The sequence below is a fragment of the Chiloscyllium plagiosum genome, chromosome 5 (assembly GCF_004010195.1).
Source record: "Chiloscyllium plagiosum isolate BGI_BamShark_2017 chromosome 5, ASM401019v2, whole genome shotgun sequence".
Taxonomy (NCBI): domain Eukaryota; kingdom Metazoa; phylum Chordata; class Chondrichthyes; order Orectolobiformes; family Hemiscylliidae; genus Chiloscyllium; species Chiloscyllium plagiosum.
In genome coordinates, this window is record NC_057714.1 from 75,773,317 (window position 1) to 75,788,158 (window position 14,842).

Below are 14,842 nucleotides of genomic sequence, written 5' to 3' on the forward strand. Positions count from 1 at the left end.
CCTCCTCCCTACCTTTTATCTTAGCCTGCTGGACAAACTTTCCTCATTCCTGAAGAAGGGCTTATGCCCGAAACGTCGATTCTCCTGTTCCCTGGATGCTGCCTGACCTGCTGCGCTTTTCCAGCAACACATTTTCAACTCATGACCTTTGCTACTCCCCATCGCCCCTTATTTTCCATACTAAGTCAGTATTTACTGATCCTCTTCCATGCCTATTCTTCTTCAACGTGAGCCATAAAATAACAAAGGAAAGGGTAGGAATCTAGAATTGAAGCCAGGATGAGATGCGATGTAATTGTATTCAATGGCAGAGCAGACTTGAGGAGCTGAATTGTCTACTCTTGTTCCTAGTTCTTCTGTTCAAATACAATTGTGATAGGTTTTTGCAGTCTGAGCACTATTTATAAATATTAAAACTACGTTCCAGGAATGATTTGTAAATGGATGTGTATTTTCTCTCAAATCATCTTACACTATATAAAACTACTGTTTCTTAAAATGGAGTTTTAATAATATTTGTGAATGGAAATAACCTTATAAAAATTGAACTATTGTTACCTCAATAGCAGTTTTGATAATATTTGTGAATGAATATTTTTATTTCTTAATAGTTCCACCATTTTCTTTCCATGCATCTTTCGTAAGGTAAAAGCATTGATCAGACAATTAAAGTGTCAATAACAGAGATATCAAACATTTCATACCTCTTACTCTCGCCTAAATAAACATTGAGATAATGGCAACAATTAGCTTTAAACCCAGATGATTAAAAGCATTAGCTTAGCAGGGGATGTTATTTTGATCACAGATGTGAATTATTTCTTTTTGGAATTGTTGACATTGCTGGATTTACATATTAGAACAGTTACAATAAATTGATCTTTTTCTGTGATCCCTTTGTCAACATCTTAATGTTTAATTCAACAAGATTAAGAGGTTTGAAGCCTCTCGATGATACTTATAGAGTCATACAGTCATGGAGATGTACAACACGGAAACAGACCCTTCGGTCCAACCCGTCCATGCCGACCAGATATCACAACCCAATCTAGTCCCACCTGCCAGCACTGGGCACATATCCCTCCGAACCTTTGCTTTTAATATACCCATGTCTGAGTGACACCTTTATAACATTGTAGGTACAGCAACTTTTTCAAAAATAACATAAATGGGTGTTTGCTTTCTCTTACTAGGTATACCTCTTGGTAATGTATATATTGTATATTGGGTGACTGGATTTGTGAGGCGCATGACAGGGCATTGAGTTGGCCTGCATAGTGTAGGAAGCTGGTTCGGAGATGGTTGGCATGTACAGCATAACATCATGGAGAACAATTGGCATGCACGAGAGCATGGAACGGGCATGGCTAAATCCTGGCATACGTATCTTGATTTTGAAGTTGCTTTTTCAAACGTTTAAGAATCTCTGCTATGGTTTCTGACAGTGCTGAAGGGATGAAACTGAAGGCAATTAAAAGGTTAACCTGACTCCATGAAAATTGCAGGGCCCTATAATGGAGCTCGTCAGGTAAAGAGTGGAGTGTATGGGTTCCCCATTGCAATGTAAAATTGGGGCCCAAGAGTGGGGTGGGAATCCTGGTATTGGTTTCCACCAATGTTCTGTCCATAAAAATGACTCTGAGCTTCCAATCACCTGCCAGTTCAACACACTATTCTGTTCTGACACCAACATTTCTGTCGCAGGCATGCTGCAGTATCCCAGGTAGCCTCAGCACAAGCTCAAAGAATATCACCTCAATTTTCACTTGGGGACCCTGAAGCCTTTAGGACTCCATGTCAAGTTCAATAACCTTAGAGCCCGATTCCATCCTTCCATGTTTTACCCTGCCCACACCTGGTCCTGTTGTGACTTGGGTTGATTTTGGCACAGCTTTTCCATTTTTACGCCTACTATCACATCACATGACTTGCTTACAGCATAAGCTACCCATTCTCTACTACCCTCAGCCCTCATTGTAACATATTCAGCTTCTCGTCTGTCCTGGCCTGCCATCCATAACCCCTTCATTTACCTACCCCTTTCATATCACATTTTGTCTCATCAGGAAACTTGGTAATTACACTCTTCCCCGCATTTAAGTCATTACATGAAAGCTGAAACTATTGTTCCTTGTATTATGCCACTATTACAACCTGCCTTACCCAAGAAAATCCTCTTCAATCCTACTTTATTTCCTGTTCATTAACCAATCCTCAATCCATGTTAATATGTTATCCTGAGTCACAAGAACAAAGGTCTTCAGTATGAGGTAGTCTGAAATACTGAAAATAAAATCTAGAATTTGAAATTTAACATTGCTTTCTATTATGTTGATTCCTTAACATGAGTGGCTACACATTCTTGGGTACACTAAATTCATCAAAGCTGTAATCTCCATTTCTTTGGGACTATGCTGATGGCATAAACCCCATTGATGATGCTGTGACTATAAGCCCAGATGTGGATCGAGGGGAAGTTTATATTATTGCCGTCTACTGAGTAATGGATGGGCAACATCAGTGATCAGTATATCTTTGATATCCTCTGTTGTGTGTAGAAAATCTGCTGGGAAGCTTTTCTGTTGTTAAAGTTGAGAATATGGTGCTGGAAAAGCGCAGCAGGTCAGGCAGCATCCGAGGAGCAGGAAAATCAACGCATCGGCAAAAGCCCTTCATCAGGAATTTCTGTTGTTTTATTAACAGAATAATGTAAGCTTATAAAAAGAAATAATAATTCAGTTTTGGGTAATAAGTGTCTCTTTAATTGTATAAATTTGAATGGTTATATAGTTCAACCTTTGGCTTTCAGCATTTGACATTTTGACTGGTTTTGGCCATAAATGTAGTCAACATTTTAAGTTAGGGGCTAAAAGAGACAATAACATCATTGATATTTATTTGTGTTATCATAATTTGATGGTTAACCACTGATGAATGATCGAAGAGGCAGGGGAAAGGGGTTTTGAATCTTAATCTTTAACTGCGAGGACAACTGGACAAATAACTTCTCTGAATTATACTTGTAATGACCTGTAATATTAAAGTGAAGTGAGACTGATGTAAACATGGGTTGTCATTGAATCCATTTCTTTCATTTGTATCATGACTGAGATCTAAATTTCACATCTTTGGAAAGAAAAGATTGGACACATTCAACCATCTACAGGAAATTTGATCGTAGGATCAAAATATTGCTATTTTTAGAAATAAAAAAAACAATTTATTGAGAGGAACAAAATTGCCAAATATATTTAAAAAGCTGATTTCATCCCAAAAAAAAGCTGAACCAGTTTTTGTTCTGTTTGACATAAATTCCAATGATGTGTCGGTCTTTTATTGATAATATTGTGTTTGTGCAACAAATCACATGATGTAGATAGTAAGTAATCTGAGAGTCCAACATGCCTCAAGGAAAAACTGAAAGGACTGTGGATGCTGTTCTGAGGAAGGCTCACCAGACGCGAAACGTTAACTGATTTCTCTTCACAGATGCTGCCAGACCTGCTGAGTTTTTCCAGCAATGTTTGTTTTTGTTTATGTCTAAAGTAAATCTATCCTTTTGGAATCAGTTTAATTTTCTATTACATTTATGGTTTATTTCTTCTGATTTTTTTTTCTCTTCCCATTGACCCAGAAGGTTTTTGTCTTGGAAGCCCAAGTGACCTTTATTAATTTAGAAGTCTTCAAAATTAGCATGGAAATATTATTTACCCAAATAAACACTGCAGCCAAATTAAAAGAAATGCATGCTTGCAATTGATTGATTTTCCTTTCCTTATCCTATTCTAGCCAGCATTCTGTGGACGGTTGTAGTTGGTTAACACTAAATAACATAAAGAGCCCATCATTTTTGAGGTAAACCTACTGTCTCAGTTAATTTGAGCTTCTGTTGAATTTGGGCCATAGTGCACCTCAATAAGCAGCTGTTTCTTTTGAGAAGGAAACCATAGCAGTACTTAAGAGCACTTTCTAGGAAGAAGTAAATGCTGAGCAATAAGTGAGGCAAGACTGAAGGCACAATTAGAAAAGATTTAGGAGGCTTTTGAAGGCAGAGATAACACAGGCTGAAGATAAAGGAATTTTACTTGAGGATCAATACAATGGTGAAACCACTAATTAAAGATGAGAGAGAGAATAAAATACCAGTTACCAAACACAGCAAGATATGGACAACGTGCAACTTGTGCTGATAAAAAGCAAGCAACGTTTGTGCCCTACAAGTTCCAGGCATTGACTGTGTCCAACAAAAGAGAATTTCTATTTAATGTTCAACAGCAGAGCCATCACTGAATTAATCTCATCAATGTCATTGACCAGAAGCTGAACTGGAATAACCACATAAATACTATTGTTGAAAGAGCAGTGTTGGAGACTGAAAATTTTATGATGAGTAATTTATCTTTGGACTCTCCAAAGACTGATCACCACCTCCAAGACACAGGTCAGGAGTATAACAGAATACTGTGTTTTTGCTTGGTTAAGCATGGCTTCAAAATTACTTGAAAAGCTTAACGAAGGAACAAAGCAGCCTGTTTGATTAGCGTCCCATCCACAGCCTTCTATTCACCCTCCCTACCAAGAGTGCATTGTGCCTGCAGTGTGTGCCATCTACAGGATGCACTGCAGTAACTTGCCTGCTTCAATGTTACATTCCAAACCTATTAGTTTAACCACTTCAAAAAACCGGGGACAGCAAATGTATTGGAACACCACCATTTTCAAGTTCCCTCCCAATCACACCCACACTGACTTGATACAATAATTGAGATTTACAGCCATCCAGGTAGTGGACTGACAGGTGAGGAAGGCTGTAAAATGCCAAGGGTGTCATTCCCATTATCTACCTCACCAAAATCCTACTATGCACAATGGAACCTTTGGTAGTCCCACACATCTGTAGGCCAATTGGAGGCTTTTGGATCATCATCCTGCCACAGCTGGGACTGAACCAGCAGCAGAAGATGTCCACAACAGATCCAACCTGGAAAGTTCTTGATGTGTGAGTGTGCTGTTGATGGGAAAAGGTATTGCCTCCTTTAATGGCACCCTGAGCCCATCAGAGGCCCCTCACTGCCACACCTTCTCTCCAACAGGGGTGGCGTGGTGGCTCAGTGGTTAGCACTGCTGCCTCACAGCACCAGGATCCCAGGTTCAAGTCTAGCCTTGGGCAACTGTCTGTGTGAAGTTTGCACGTTGTCTGCATGGGTTTTCTCTGGGAGCTCTGGTTTCCTCCCACAATCCAAAGATGTGCAGGTCAGATGAATTGGCCATGTTAAATTGCCCATAGTGTTAGGTGCATTAGTCAGAGGGAAATGGGTTTGGGTGAGTTACTCTTCGGAGGGTCAGCGTGGACTTATTGGGCCGAAGGACCTGTTTCCACACTGTAGAGAATCAAACCTAATCTATAAAACTCTTTCACTACCTGTCCAACCTACTGCCTATTTTCTCTGCTCCAGCCTACCCACACTAGGGTCTGTCATCCTGGCACCATTCCGACCCCAGATTTACCACCAGCGCCCATCTTTTCTGAAGGCGTTGTGGAGGGTCTGTGGTTGCCACTGTTCCTGATGGCATTTCCAGAACATAACATAGAGCTGTTGGCCTCTACCTGGTGTTCTAAGACGGGATGCTTTGTGGCTAAAGGGTACAAAGTGGTTGTGAGGCACTCCGTCCATTTGGAGACAGGCTCAGGCTATGATGTTACCTTTGGGGATGGAATCATTGCTCGTGGCATCAAATCTGTCTTTATATTTGCTGGGTTCAAATCCTGGAACTTCTCCCTAACACTACTGATCATCTATCTAAAACATATCCACTGTGATTGTTCAAGAAGGTGGCTCACCACCAACTTCTTAAGGGCAATAAATGAATAAATTTAAAAAACATCTTGGGATACGTTACATGGGGAAAAATTATGGGATTTGAAATATAGTTAAGGGCTTTGAATTTCAAATAAAAGGTTTGGGGAGCTGTGATGTTTGGAAACAGTATTTGTCCTCGAACCCCTACAGAGTGGAAACAGGCACTTTGGCCCAACAAGTCCACACCAACCCTCTGAAGAGTATCCCACCCAAACCCATTCCCCATTTCTCTATGATTACCCTGACTAATGCACCCAACTTACACATCCCTGAATACTATGGGCAATTTAGCATGGCCAATTCACCCAACCTGCACATCTTTGGATTGTGGGAGTAAACCGGAGCACGCAGAGAAAACCCATGCAGGCACAGGGAGAATGTGCACACTCCACACAGACAGTCACCCGAGGCTAAAATCGAACCCAGGTCCCTGGCGCTGTGAGGTAGCAGTGCGAACCAGTGAGCCACCCCTTTTAAAATTTAATTCAAATTCTACTATTTGCTGTGGGAGGATTTGAACTGAGTTTCCAAGAGCATTATCTGGTCTCTAGACTAATAGTCTAGTAATAATACCATTAGGCCATCATTGTAGGTATGCAAAACTTCATCTGTGAGATACAGACAGCTGTTGAGAGGGTCGAAGGTCACGCCCTTGACCTCCAATCTGCAGTAATCTGGAAGGAAGTCAAGATTCAAAAGTCAACACTTTGTTTTGACTAACACAACACTGAAACAATGTACCTGGCCAAGTCACTTAGAAAACTCAACTTTAAAAAGAGTTGCCAAATTCATTTAAAACATTTGGTTTGTGTTATAACTGCTTCCTGAAGTCTCGCAGGCAGTTGTGTGAAATGACCCGATGGATTGTTCACAGTTAATGTTGTGTAGCGTTATGTTCAGTCATACTGATACGAATGTTCACAAAGTGATCTTGTGTTCACTAATGTGTTCTGAGTAAGAGACTAGAAAATAGCCACACAGTACTGTTGGGATTTTGGGCTGGGGTAGACTGGGGTGGTGGGAGTTGTGATATGGGGATAGACAGTCAGCTGGGTTCCCTCACCCATCTAGTGATACTTGCTGCAAAGTGAAGAGCAGGATCTAGCTGGGCTGTTTACATGGTCAGATTGTGGTACCATTGACTTGTCCAGTTCCCACCTGTGCAAATGACCACATCAGGTGAGGCACCAAGGCCTAAAGAAGTTGACATTTAAAGGGAACAAACAAATATGTTGGTGTAAAATGATAAGTGGGTGGTGATATTGATTGTCACGCACTTATCCAGATTACAAAGTGCAAAAATTATGATGCTATATTTGGTATTTATTTTCGAGGTCTGCGGGCTTGTTTCAGTAGATGCAAATCGTTTTGTGACGATTATGGCTTGACTGATTCTAGAGCTTAGGCTATAGTAGTGTTTTAAACAAAACTATGTTTAGTTCAGGATAATTATGTTCATGAACTAAAAAATATAATTAGGCACTGTCAACGATGACTAAAGGATGAGTCCGACATTGTCATCAACATTCCTGTTGTTTTGCAGTCAGAGAAACACAACATGATCTTCAGACGTACAACAATTGCACAAACAATTGCTCCTACCAACTACTCCATGTGGCAGTGATCCTCAGCCGCCGGCTATGAACCAATGACTGGGCCTGGGAGTGACAGCGATACTGAGGGTAGCGGGCTGGGAGAAGCTGCTTCCAAGTTAATTCCAGCACGTTGTTGCAGAAAGGAAGGGAATTCCAGCCGCTTGGCGGCAACACAAAAAAAGACTGTAGAGCGAATTTTGTGTGTTGTTTTATTTTGTTATTTCTAGGCTCTGACTGGCCAGTCAGACTGTGAACGGTGCTCAGACACAGACAGGAGGAGGATGAATGAGCGGGCTATTAGTGAGACTCGCATGAACAAGGTGCTGCTTCCGTTTCCTCGTTCCTCCTGTCTGTCTCTGCCTCCACACGGAGCTGGTCTTGTTGGCCCATTCTCCTGCTTGGCACTCCCGCATTTTCTGCCTTGAATTCACAGCCGCTGACTTCACAGGAGGAGGAGGAGAAAGGCTGTGGGAAGATGGGGACCGCCTTTCCGTTACCAGTCTGAAAAAGAAGTTCGAGGAAGTTGAGCGAAGTAGGAGTGGGAAGGGGAGGGAGTGTTTGTTGTGGAATTGACTGACTCCGCGGTTCTATGAGAGTCGCAGGCAGTTAGCAGAGCATCCCCTGGAGCGGCGACATGTACCTGTACGGCCGGGAGGAACCTGAGGAGGTAAGGGAGGAACGGGAAGGCAGGCGCGGGAAGAGAAAGCAAACACACAAGCCCCAGTCTAACAAAGATCCTATCCAAACGGAGAGACGGGACTGGATTTGGAGCAATTCATTGCCTTGTTGCATACCCTCGCAGTTTTACTCAGGCAGTCTGCCAGTGTATTGTTTTAATGAACACGCAATTTTTACATTCACAATGTTTGTTGTTTCAAGCATTCAGACTTGGTATAAATAATCCTGGGTGCACAGCTAGTAATCAAAGATGGATTTGGCAGCAGTTTTGGATGCAGTTATGACATTTGGATTTCTGTTCAGGACGATCAGGTATCGGAAATAGAAGTTCAGCTTTTTTTTCATATTTGTGTGCACACAGTAAGATGAGGGATCCATGACGTTAAATGGAATGTGCTCCTTATTATTTCAGCTGGAATTAATATCTTTGTTGTTTATTAGCAACACCAGCATTTACTGCCCTTGAAGGATGGTGATGAGTTCTCTACCTGAACCACTGTAATTCATTTGGTGTAGGCACAACCACAATGCTATTAAGGAAGGAGCTCAAGGTTTAGACACAGCCCCACTGGAGGAACAATAATCATCTGCCTGCCTTTGGCTGCTGAATGGTTTCTGAAGCAGTCACAAACATGTATATGCCACAGTGTCAGACCACAGCTGCACCAACGTTAAATGCAGTTGTTTTCCAACCTCTGTTGCATCTGAGAATTAAGCTGGCAAATTTGAAACGAGGAAATTGAAACATTTTCCAACATGTTTCATGAGTAAACATTTGTACCTTTGCAGAAACCCCATCGGTTTGGGCTGGATTCAAACCCAGGGCAGTATTCTTATTTTAGTTTGGGATCACTTCTGGGACCTAACCTTGCAGAGCAGATACATATCCAATGTGATTTTTATTGGATTGGCCAGTTATGAGCATTTACTGTCCAATTAACAACAGTATGTGGATTCCCAATGTTGGATCCCTCACTGGTTCAAGCAATAAGAAAGCAGCTGTTACTAATACAGGCAGAGGAAGAAGTAGGGTGTCTCAAAATGAAGGTACCTCCTTTGCACTTGCAAAATATTTCAGAATACAAATGGCTGCACCTGCCAGATCACCTTTTGTGAAGGGGGAGCCCCACAAAGGTAAGTGAGTTTGGGGGATTGGGATGTTGTTTGTGAATGAGTGAGCTCCCTTTCCCAGGTCAGGTCTTGGCCAACACAGAGAGGCCTGCACACTGACATGAAAATTCCAATCAGTGCAAGAGAGGGGCCTATTGTCTCCATTCACGACCTGATTTCGCCGGCTTAAATACAACCAAATGCCAGCAAATCGGCATTCTCGCCCAAAGCTGGAACCATGCACCATTTTGCCTGCCTCAGTGGATTTCCAAAATGATGCTCCCAGTTTCTAGACTTGAAAAAACTGTAGACAAATTCATTGTTCCACACTACAGTAACAATCATGAACTTCGAATGAAGTCTAATTTCAATTGTTCATACAACATTAATTTTAATTAATTATGATAATGAGGAGTATTAATTTTTTTTCAGTTTGCTTTCTGTGTTAGACTTCTTACATAGTACAGAGATCTGATTGCACTTGATAATTAACTTGATGTCCATCTTTCACACGAACCCAGACTACAAGTAGATGAAGCATTCTCATGGGAACCATGGCGGATAGGCTTGATTAGGTCCACATTCCAGTGTCTAAGCAGAGATATTTTGCAGGAGGAAATCATTTAGGGTGCAGTCAGTAGTGTGTAACATAGTGAATAACTTAGCTACTCATTGCTAGCTTAGGGCACCAAAGACAATTGTAGCCTGACAGTTAAAATTGGTTACTTTGGCATAGGCCAGGCATTGAACTGGCAACCTTCTAAGTTTGTGAAATCCAAGTATGTTAGCCAACTTGTTTGAGTGGGAGTGACATTCCAAGCCTTTTTGAGCCTTTTTTTTCTCTTTGAATAAATGGTATTGCTTCTCAATCACAAAAAAAATTCCTATCCTATTCACAATCACAAGTTGGTGCAAGAATCTGAGAACTTTAGCCAATATAATTGCTACATTATCAACTGTATGCATTCTGTCTTTGTTCACGTAACCTGGGTTGTGAAAGTAGGATTTGCCAAAGTCACTAAAGTTCTCCATCTACATGAAAAAATAATTATATTTTAACTGGAGAATATTAAACTTGTGAGGGTTTTTGTTATGCAGGGAAAGGAGAGACAATAAAACAGCAAAGAAATATTAAACAAATAAAGTGTGGATGCTGGAAATCATAAAAACAGAAAAACTTAGTAGATCTGGCAATATCTGTGGAGAGAAAGTAGAGTTAATATTTCGGATGCAGTGACCTTTCTGGATTTGGCTTTGTTCGCTGAGCTGGAAGGTTCTGGAAGCTCACTGATGATGTTACCTAGTATGGTGATGAAACGTCTGAAAACGAACCTTCCAGCTCAGTGAGCAAACCTACTTCCAAAACCTCAACCCGAGCTACAAATCTTCTCAAAACTCGCTGACAGTGACCCTTCTTCAGAATGTTCTGCTGAATTTTTCCAACAATTTCTGTTTTTGTTTTTGAAATGTATTGCTGCTAAAAAGATGAGAACAGTTTTTTTTTCAGAGATCTGCTTTTGAGATGGCAAATCACTTTTATTCAATAATCCATTTAAAAATAAATTAGTGCGTTTGGCACAGAGATCCATCCCTTTTCCATGCCCAATTAACCCCTGCAACACTCCAACTTATGTTGGTTTATGAATCTTATTGTAATGAAGTAGAATGCAGTTATTAATGAAATCTGACAGGAAGAGAATGGTTACAGTAATTATATAGGAGTGGTGTAACTCTCTATCATTTGAAGTCTGAGCTTCTATTCTGCAGGTTTTTTTTCCTGAACCTGCTTAAAAATATCGTAACTCAAATATAACTTGAATTTGTAGTGCTTTTTAATTTACTTTATAACACGGCATTATGGAGCATTGGATGAAGTTTTATGACATTGCAATAAAATGGAAGACAGTTATGGGTAAATGACAGGGGACTAACAATGTTTTATTGAGGTGTAATAGTCCGTGTAACTCTTGGAGATTTTTATTTGAAAATGACCGGAGGAAGCTGTGTTCAACATTCTGACCTCCAGTTAGAAGGAATTCTGAAACTGCTTACAGTTGAAACTGTGTGAGTTGTAAATGTTCTTGTTTTAAAAAAGTGCTAATAGTCGACCACCACAGAGAATTTGCGTAGCATTGTACCCTGAACTAGGGAACTTGTCTCATGCCCAACTTAGTAAAAGTGCTGTTTTTAACAAAATCGTAACATAAATTTCAAGAATGAGCTGGAAAATGTGTTGCTGGAAAAGCGCAGCAGGTCAGGCAGCATCCAAGGAGTAGGAGAATCGACGTTTCGGGCATAAGCCCTTCTTTAGGAATGAGGAAGGTATGCCAAGCAGGCTAAGATAAAAGGTAGGGAAGAGGGACTTGGGGGAGGGGCGTTGGTCTGGCGATGGAGGAGGTGAATGCCCAGATTGGTGTAAGGCTGATGCATACTTAAGATTCCTTTACAAAATTAACTGCTCTAAATAGTTAATTTCATGAACAAATACTTTTGTTCTTTATATTGTTGTTGTACAAATGAGCTACTCTGGTCCATAAGCTGTCGTGAAAAATCAGTAGGGTAGCCATGTTTCTTCTGGCCTTCTACTGTTAAGTGAGGCACCACTCTCTTTCATCCTGTGATGACTCTTGTCTTCAATTCTAAAGAATGAATGATTCCAAACAGAAGTGAATTCTTCCACCTTTTTGAGATCTGTACGACAAAGACTCCACTTTTCCTCAAAAATGCAAAACTGTCTGCAAAATTGATGATCGTTCAATCTAATTTGGTACATAGACTGTATTTCGATAGGCTACCAAATCTTGCAAATCTTTTTTGATTTACAAACCTCTGACGATTTTGGCATGCATTTCTTGCTTTCCATCCAATTACCCAACCTAACTCCACTCTTGTGCTGTTCTCCTTTCAGATAGCCACAAAGTGCGCCCTGACTAGGCAGTGATAGAAAAGCCGGAACATACTGACATAGCCCTCACACTTCTAGACACTAGGTCAGACATTGACAGTTTGCATACTCTGAAGCAGCACGGTGGCTCAGTGGTTAGCAGTGCTGCCTCACAACTCCAGTGACTCAATTCCAGCCTCAGGTGACTGTCTGTGGGGAGTTTGCACCTTCTCCCCGTCTGCGTGGGTTTCCTCCAGGTGTTCCGATTTCTTTCCACAGTCCAAATGATGTGCAGTTTAGGTGAATTGGCCTGGTTAATTGTCCATAGTGTCCAGGGATGTGTAAATTATGTGGATTAGCCATAGGAAATGCAGGGTTACAGGGATAGGGTACAGGGGTGAATCTGGATGGGATCTCTTTAGAGCGTTGGTGTGGACGTGTTGGGCCAAATGGTCTGATTCCACCCTGTAGGAATTCTTGGGGGAAAAAAAAGGTAGAGACAGAATCGGCACATGGGGATAAGAGTGGATAGGATCAGGGATGGTGGCTTGCTAGACGGTAATCAAAGCTGCACTGTAGGAAGGTTGGGTAAGGAGTATGGACAGTGTACAGGAGATCACTGTAGGGGATGCAATTAAGCCCTCTGTAGGCCTGCAATAAAGATTGCTGTCAACGTGAAGGAGTCTTGGAAATCTGACATCAGTGTCATAAACAGCTAGAGCTTGGAGTCCAGCTTTCTAGCATGGAAGTGATAGACATAATGGAGAATAGTTATGATGCAGGGTCTGGTGGAAGTTATCTCGGATTTCGTCGCAGAAGAAGCTGCCCAATGTTTTGCAGTGCCAGTGATAGCTTAGACCTACAAGCTCAGCTTCTTGCCTTAGATTGGGTCAGATTGCTGCCAATATTCAGAGGATTGCAGGGTCCCTCATCAATATAGAGATCTGTCCCCTAGTAGATTACTAGGATTGCTGAGGCACTATCATGGCAGTATGGTACTGTCACTTTGTGGAGCGCTAATGTGCCATTCTCTGGGTGGCAGTTTTTGTCTCCCCTCATGCTACTGCCATTCCACCAGTGCCTGTCAGCTCACCACCAAGACTGTTGTTGAGATGGTAAAATATGAAGCTTTAGGGCTGCGACTGCTTGAGGTCATCCGGAAAAGGTCATCTGCCGTTTCCATAGAAAGTCAGCAGCCATTAGGATAGAACTGTGTACCAGAACATGGAAGACAGGCACTACGGGAATTCACAATGACAGTGACTTATCTATAACAGACAGTCCAGAAACTGACCATTTGACTCACTCACTCCAACCTGGGGCAAGTGATTATCTCATGTTTCTTTCTCTTCTAAGTCTACAATAATATTTGTTAATTCCCCTTTCCCTAGCTTTCTCTTAAATGCATGTATAGTTATTTAATTCAACACTTCCCTGTGGTAGAATGTTCCACATTCTCACCATTCTTTACATAAAGAGGTTTCTTTCAAGTTGTCAAGAAAGACAATAGGGAATTATCTTGTCATGATGGTCTGCACTTGTAGCCTTCCACACAAAAGGAACGACTCTCTCAGTATCCATGCTATTAAATTGTTTCTTCATAATTTTAAGGAGCTTTATTAGCTCACCTCACACTACCTCTTTTCAAGAGGAGACTGAGTCTCTACATTCTTTCTTAATGTACCCATGCATTTTTAGTGTCATTCTTGTACATCCTCTCTTCACCGTCTCAAGTACCTCTATATTCCTTTCATAATGTAGCATGCAGTACTCTTGCATGTGGTTAATTGTATCCAACCAGGGGTCGATACCAGTTTAAAATGTATTCCAGCATTGCACTTCGATGTGAGGGGCATTGCTTGTCCCTGGCCACTTGGGTGTTTCTTTTCTTCCTGGTGGTGGAAACTGAATAAAGATTCGTGCACCTCGTGTCTTTCACTGTGTTTCACACCTGCACACACACAACATGGGTGCTCAAAAAAATAAAATGTATTCCACGCAAAAGTACAATACTCTTCAATTGGTTTAACATTTGGTTTGGAATTATCATTTAGTAGTGCCTTGTCTGGTGTATATCTGTAAGCAAAGGCTGTGCTCTTTTTTAAAATTCATTTGTTGGAAATGGGTACTGCTGACTGGCCAGCATTTATTGCCTAGTTGCCTCTGAGAAGGTGACGGTGAGCTGCCTTCTCGAACTGCTGAAGTTCATGTGCTGTAAGTTGACCCACAGTATTCTCAGGGATGGAATTCCAGTATTTTGACTGAGTGATAGTGAATGAATGATGATATACTTCCAAGTCAGGATGATGAGTGGCTTGAAAGGGAACCTGCAGGTCGTGGTGATCCCGTGTATCTGCTGCTCTTGTCCTAGATGGAAGATGTCAGGGGACCCCAGTGGAGGGCTCGCTCTTTCCCTCAGGGACATGGAGCGGACAGTGTTGCACACAGCAATCCTGTAATACCGCAGGTTGCAGTGGTTTGTGGAGTCCCAGCCCAAATGTTTATTTTGTAATGATGAGGAGTATCTGGACAATGTATATATTGGTTGTGAGCGATTATATTCCTTTTTTAAAGTTATTTGCAAATTCTTCTGTTGCATTTTTCATTGCACTTCAGTCCTAATCTTTGGGCACTCGATGCAGAGGGGTATAGGCAGGTAAGAGGACGTACTTGTGGGTCTGTTCTTGGCCAAGTGGCCATTAACAAGGTCCAGA

At 41.4% G+C, this 14,842-nt stretch overlaps 1 protein-coding gene and 1 long non-coding RNA gene across 8 annotated transcripts in view; one reads left to right on the forward strand and one right to left on the reverse strand.

Annotated features, from left to right (window-relative positions):
- Positions 1 to 8,154, reverse strand: part of LOC122550017 — a 12,909-nt gene extending 4,755 nt beyond the window's left edge. Inside the window, exons 1-3 of the long non-coding RNA XR_006311726.1 lie at positions 8,097 to 8,154; positions 7,464 to 7,957; positions 6,435 to 6,535 (exon numbers count right to left, since the gene is read on the reverse strand). This is a non-coding gene — a long non-coding RNA (uncharacterized LOC122550017). The remainder of the gene's footprint in view (positions 1 to 6,434; positions 6,536 to 7,463; positions 7,958 to 8,096) is intronic.
- The window catches only part of LOC122550015 (voltage-dependent L-type calcium channel subunit beta-2-like), a 332,286-nt gene that overhangs the window by 213,630 nt on the left and 103,814 nt on the right, over positions 1 to 14,842 (forward strand). The window contains exon 1 of one of the 7 annotated variants that reach the window (XM_043690402.1): positions 7,950 to 8,123. The exons of the other annotated variants lie outside the window; for them this stretch is intronic. Coding sequence (XP_043546337.1) covers positions 8,091 to 8,123 — 33 coding nt within the window. The 5' untranslated portion in view covers positions 7,950 to 8,090. Of the gene's footprint in view, positions 1 to 7,949; positions 8,124 to 14,842 lie in introns of those variants that run through there. 7 annotated transcript variants of the gene reach the window in all.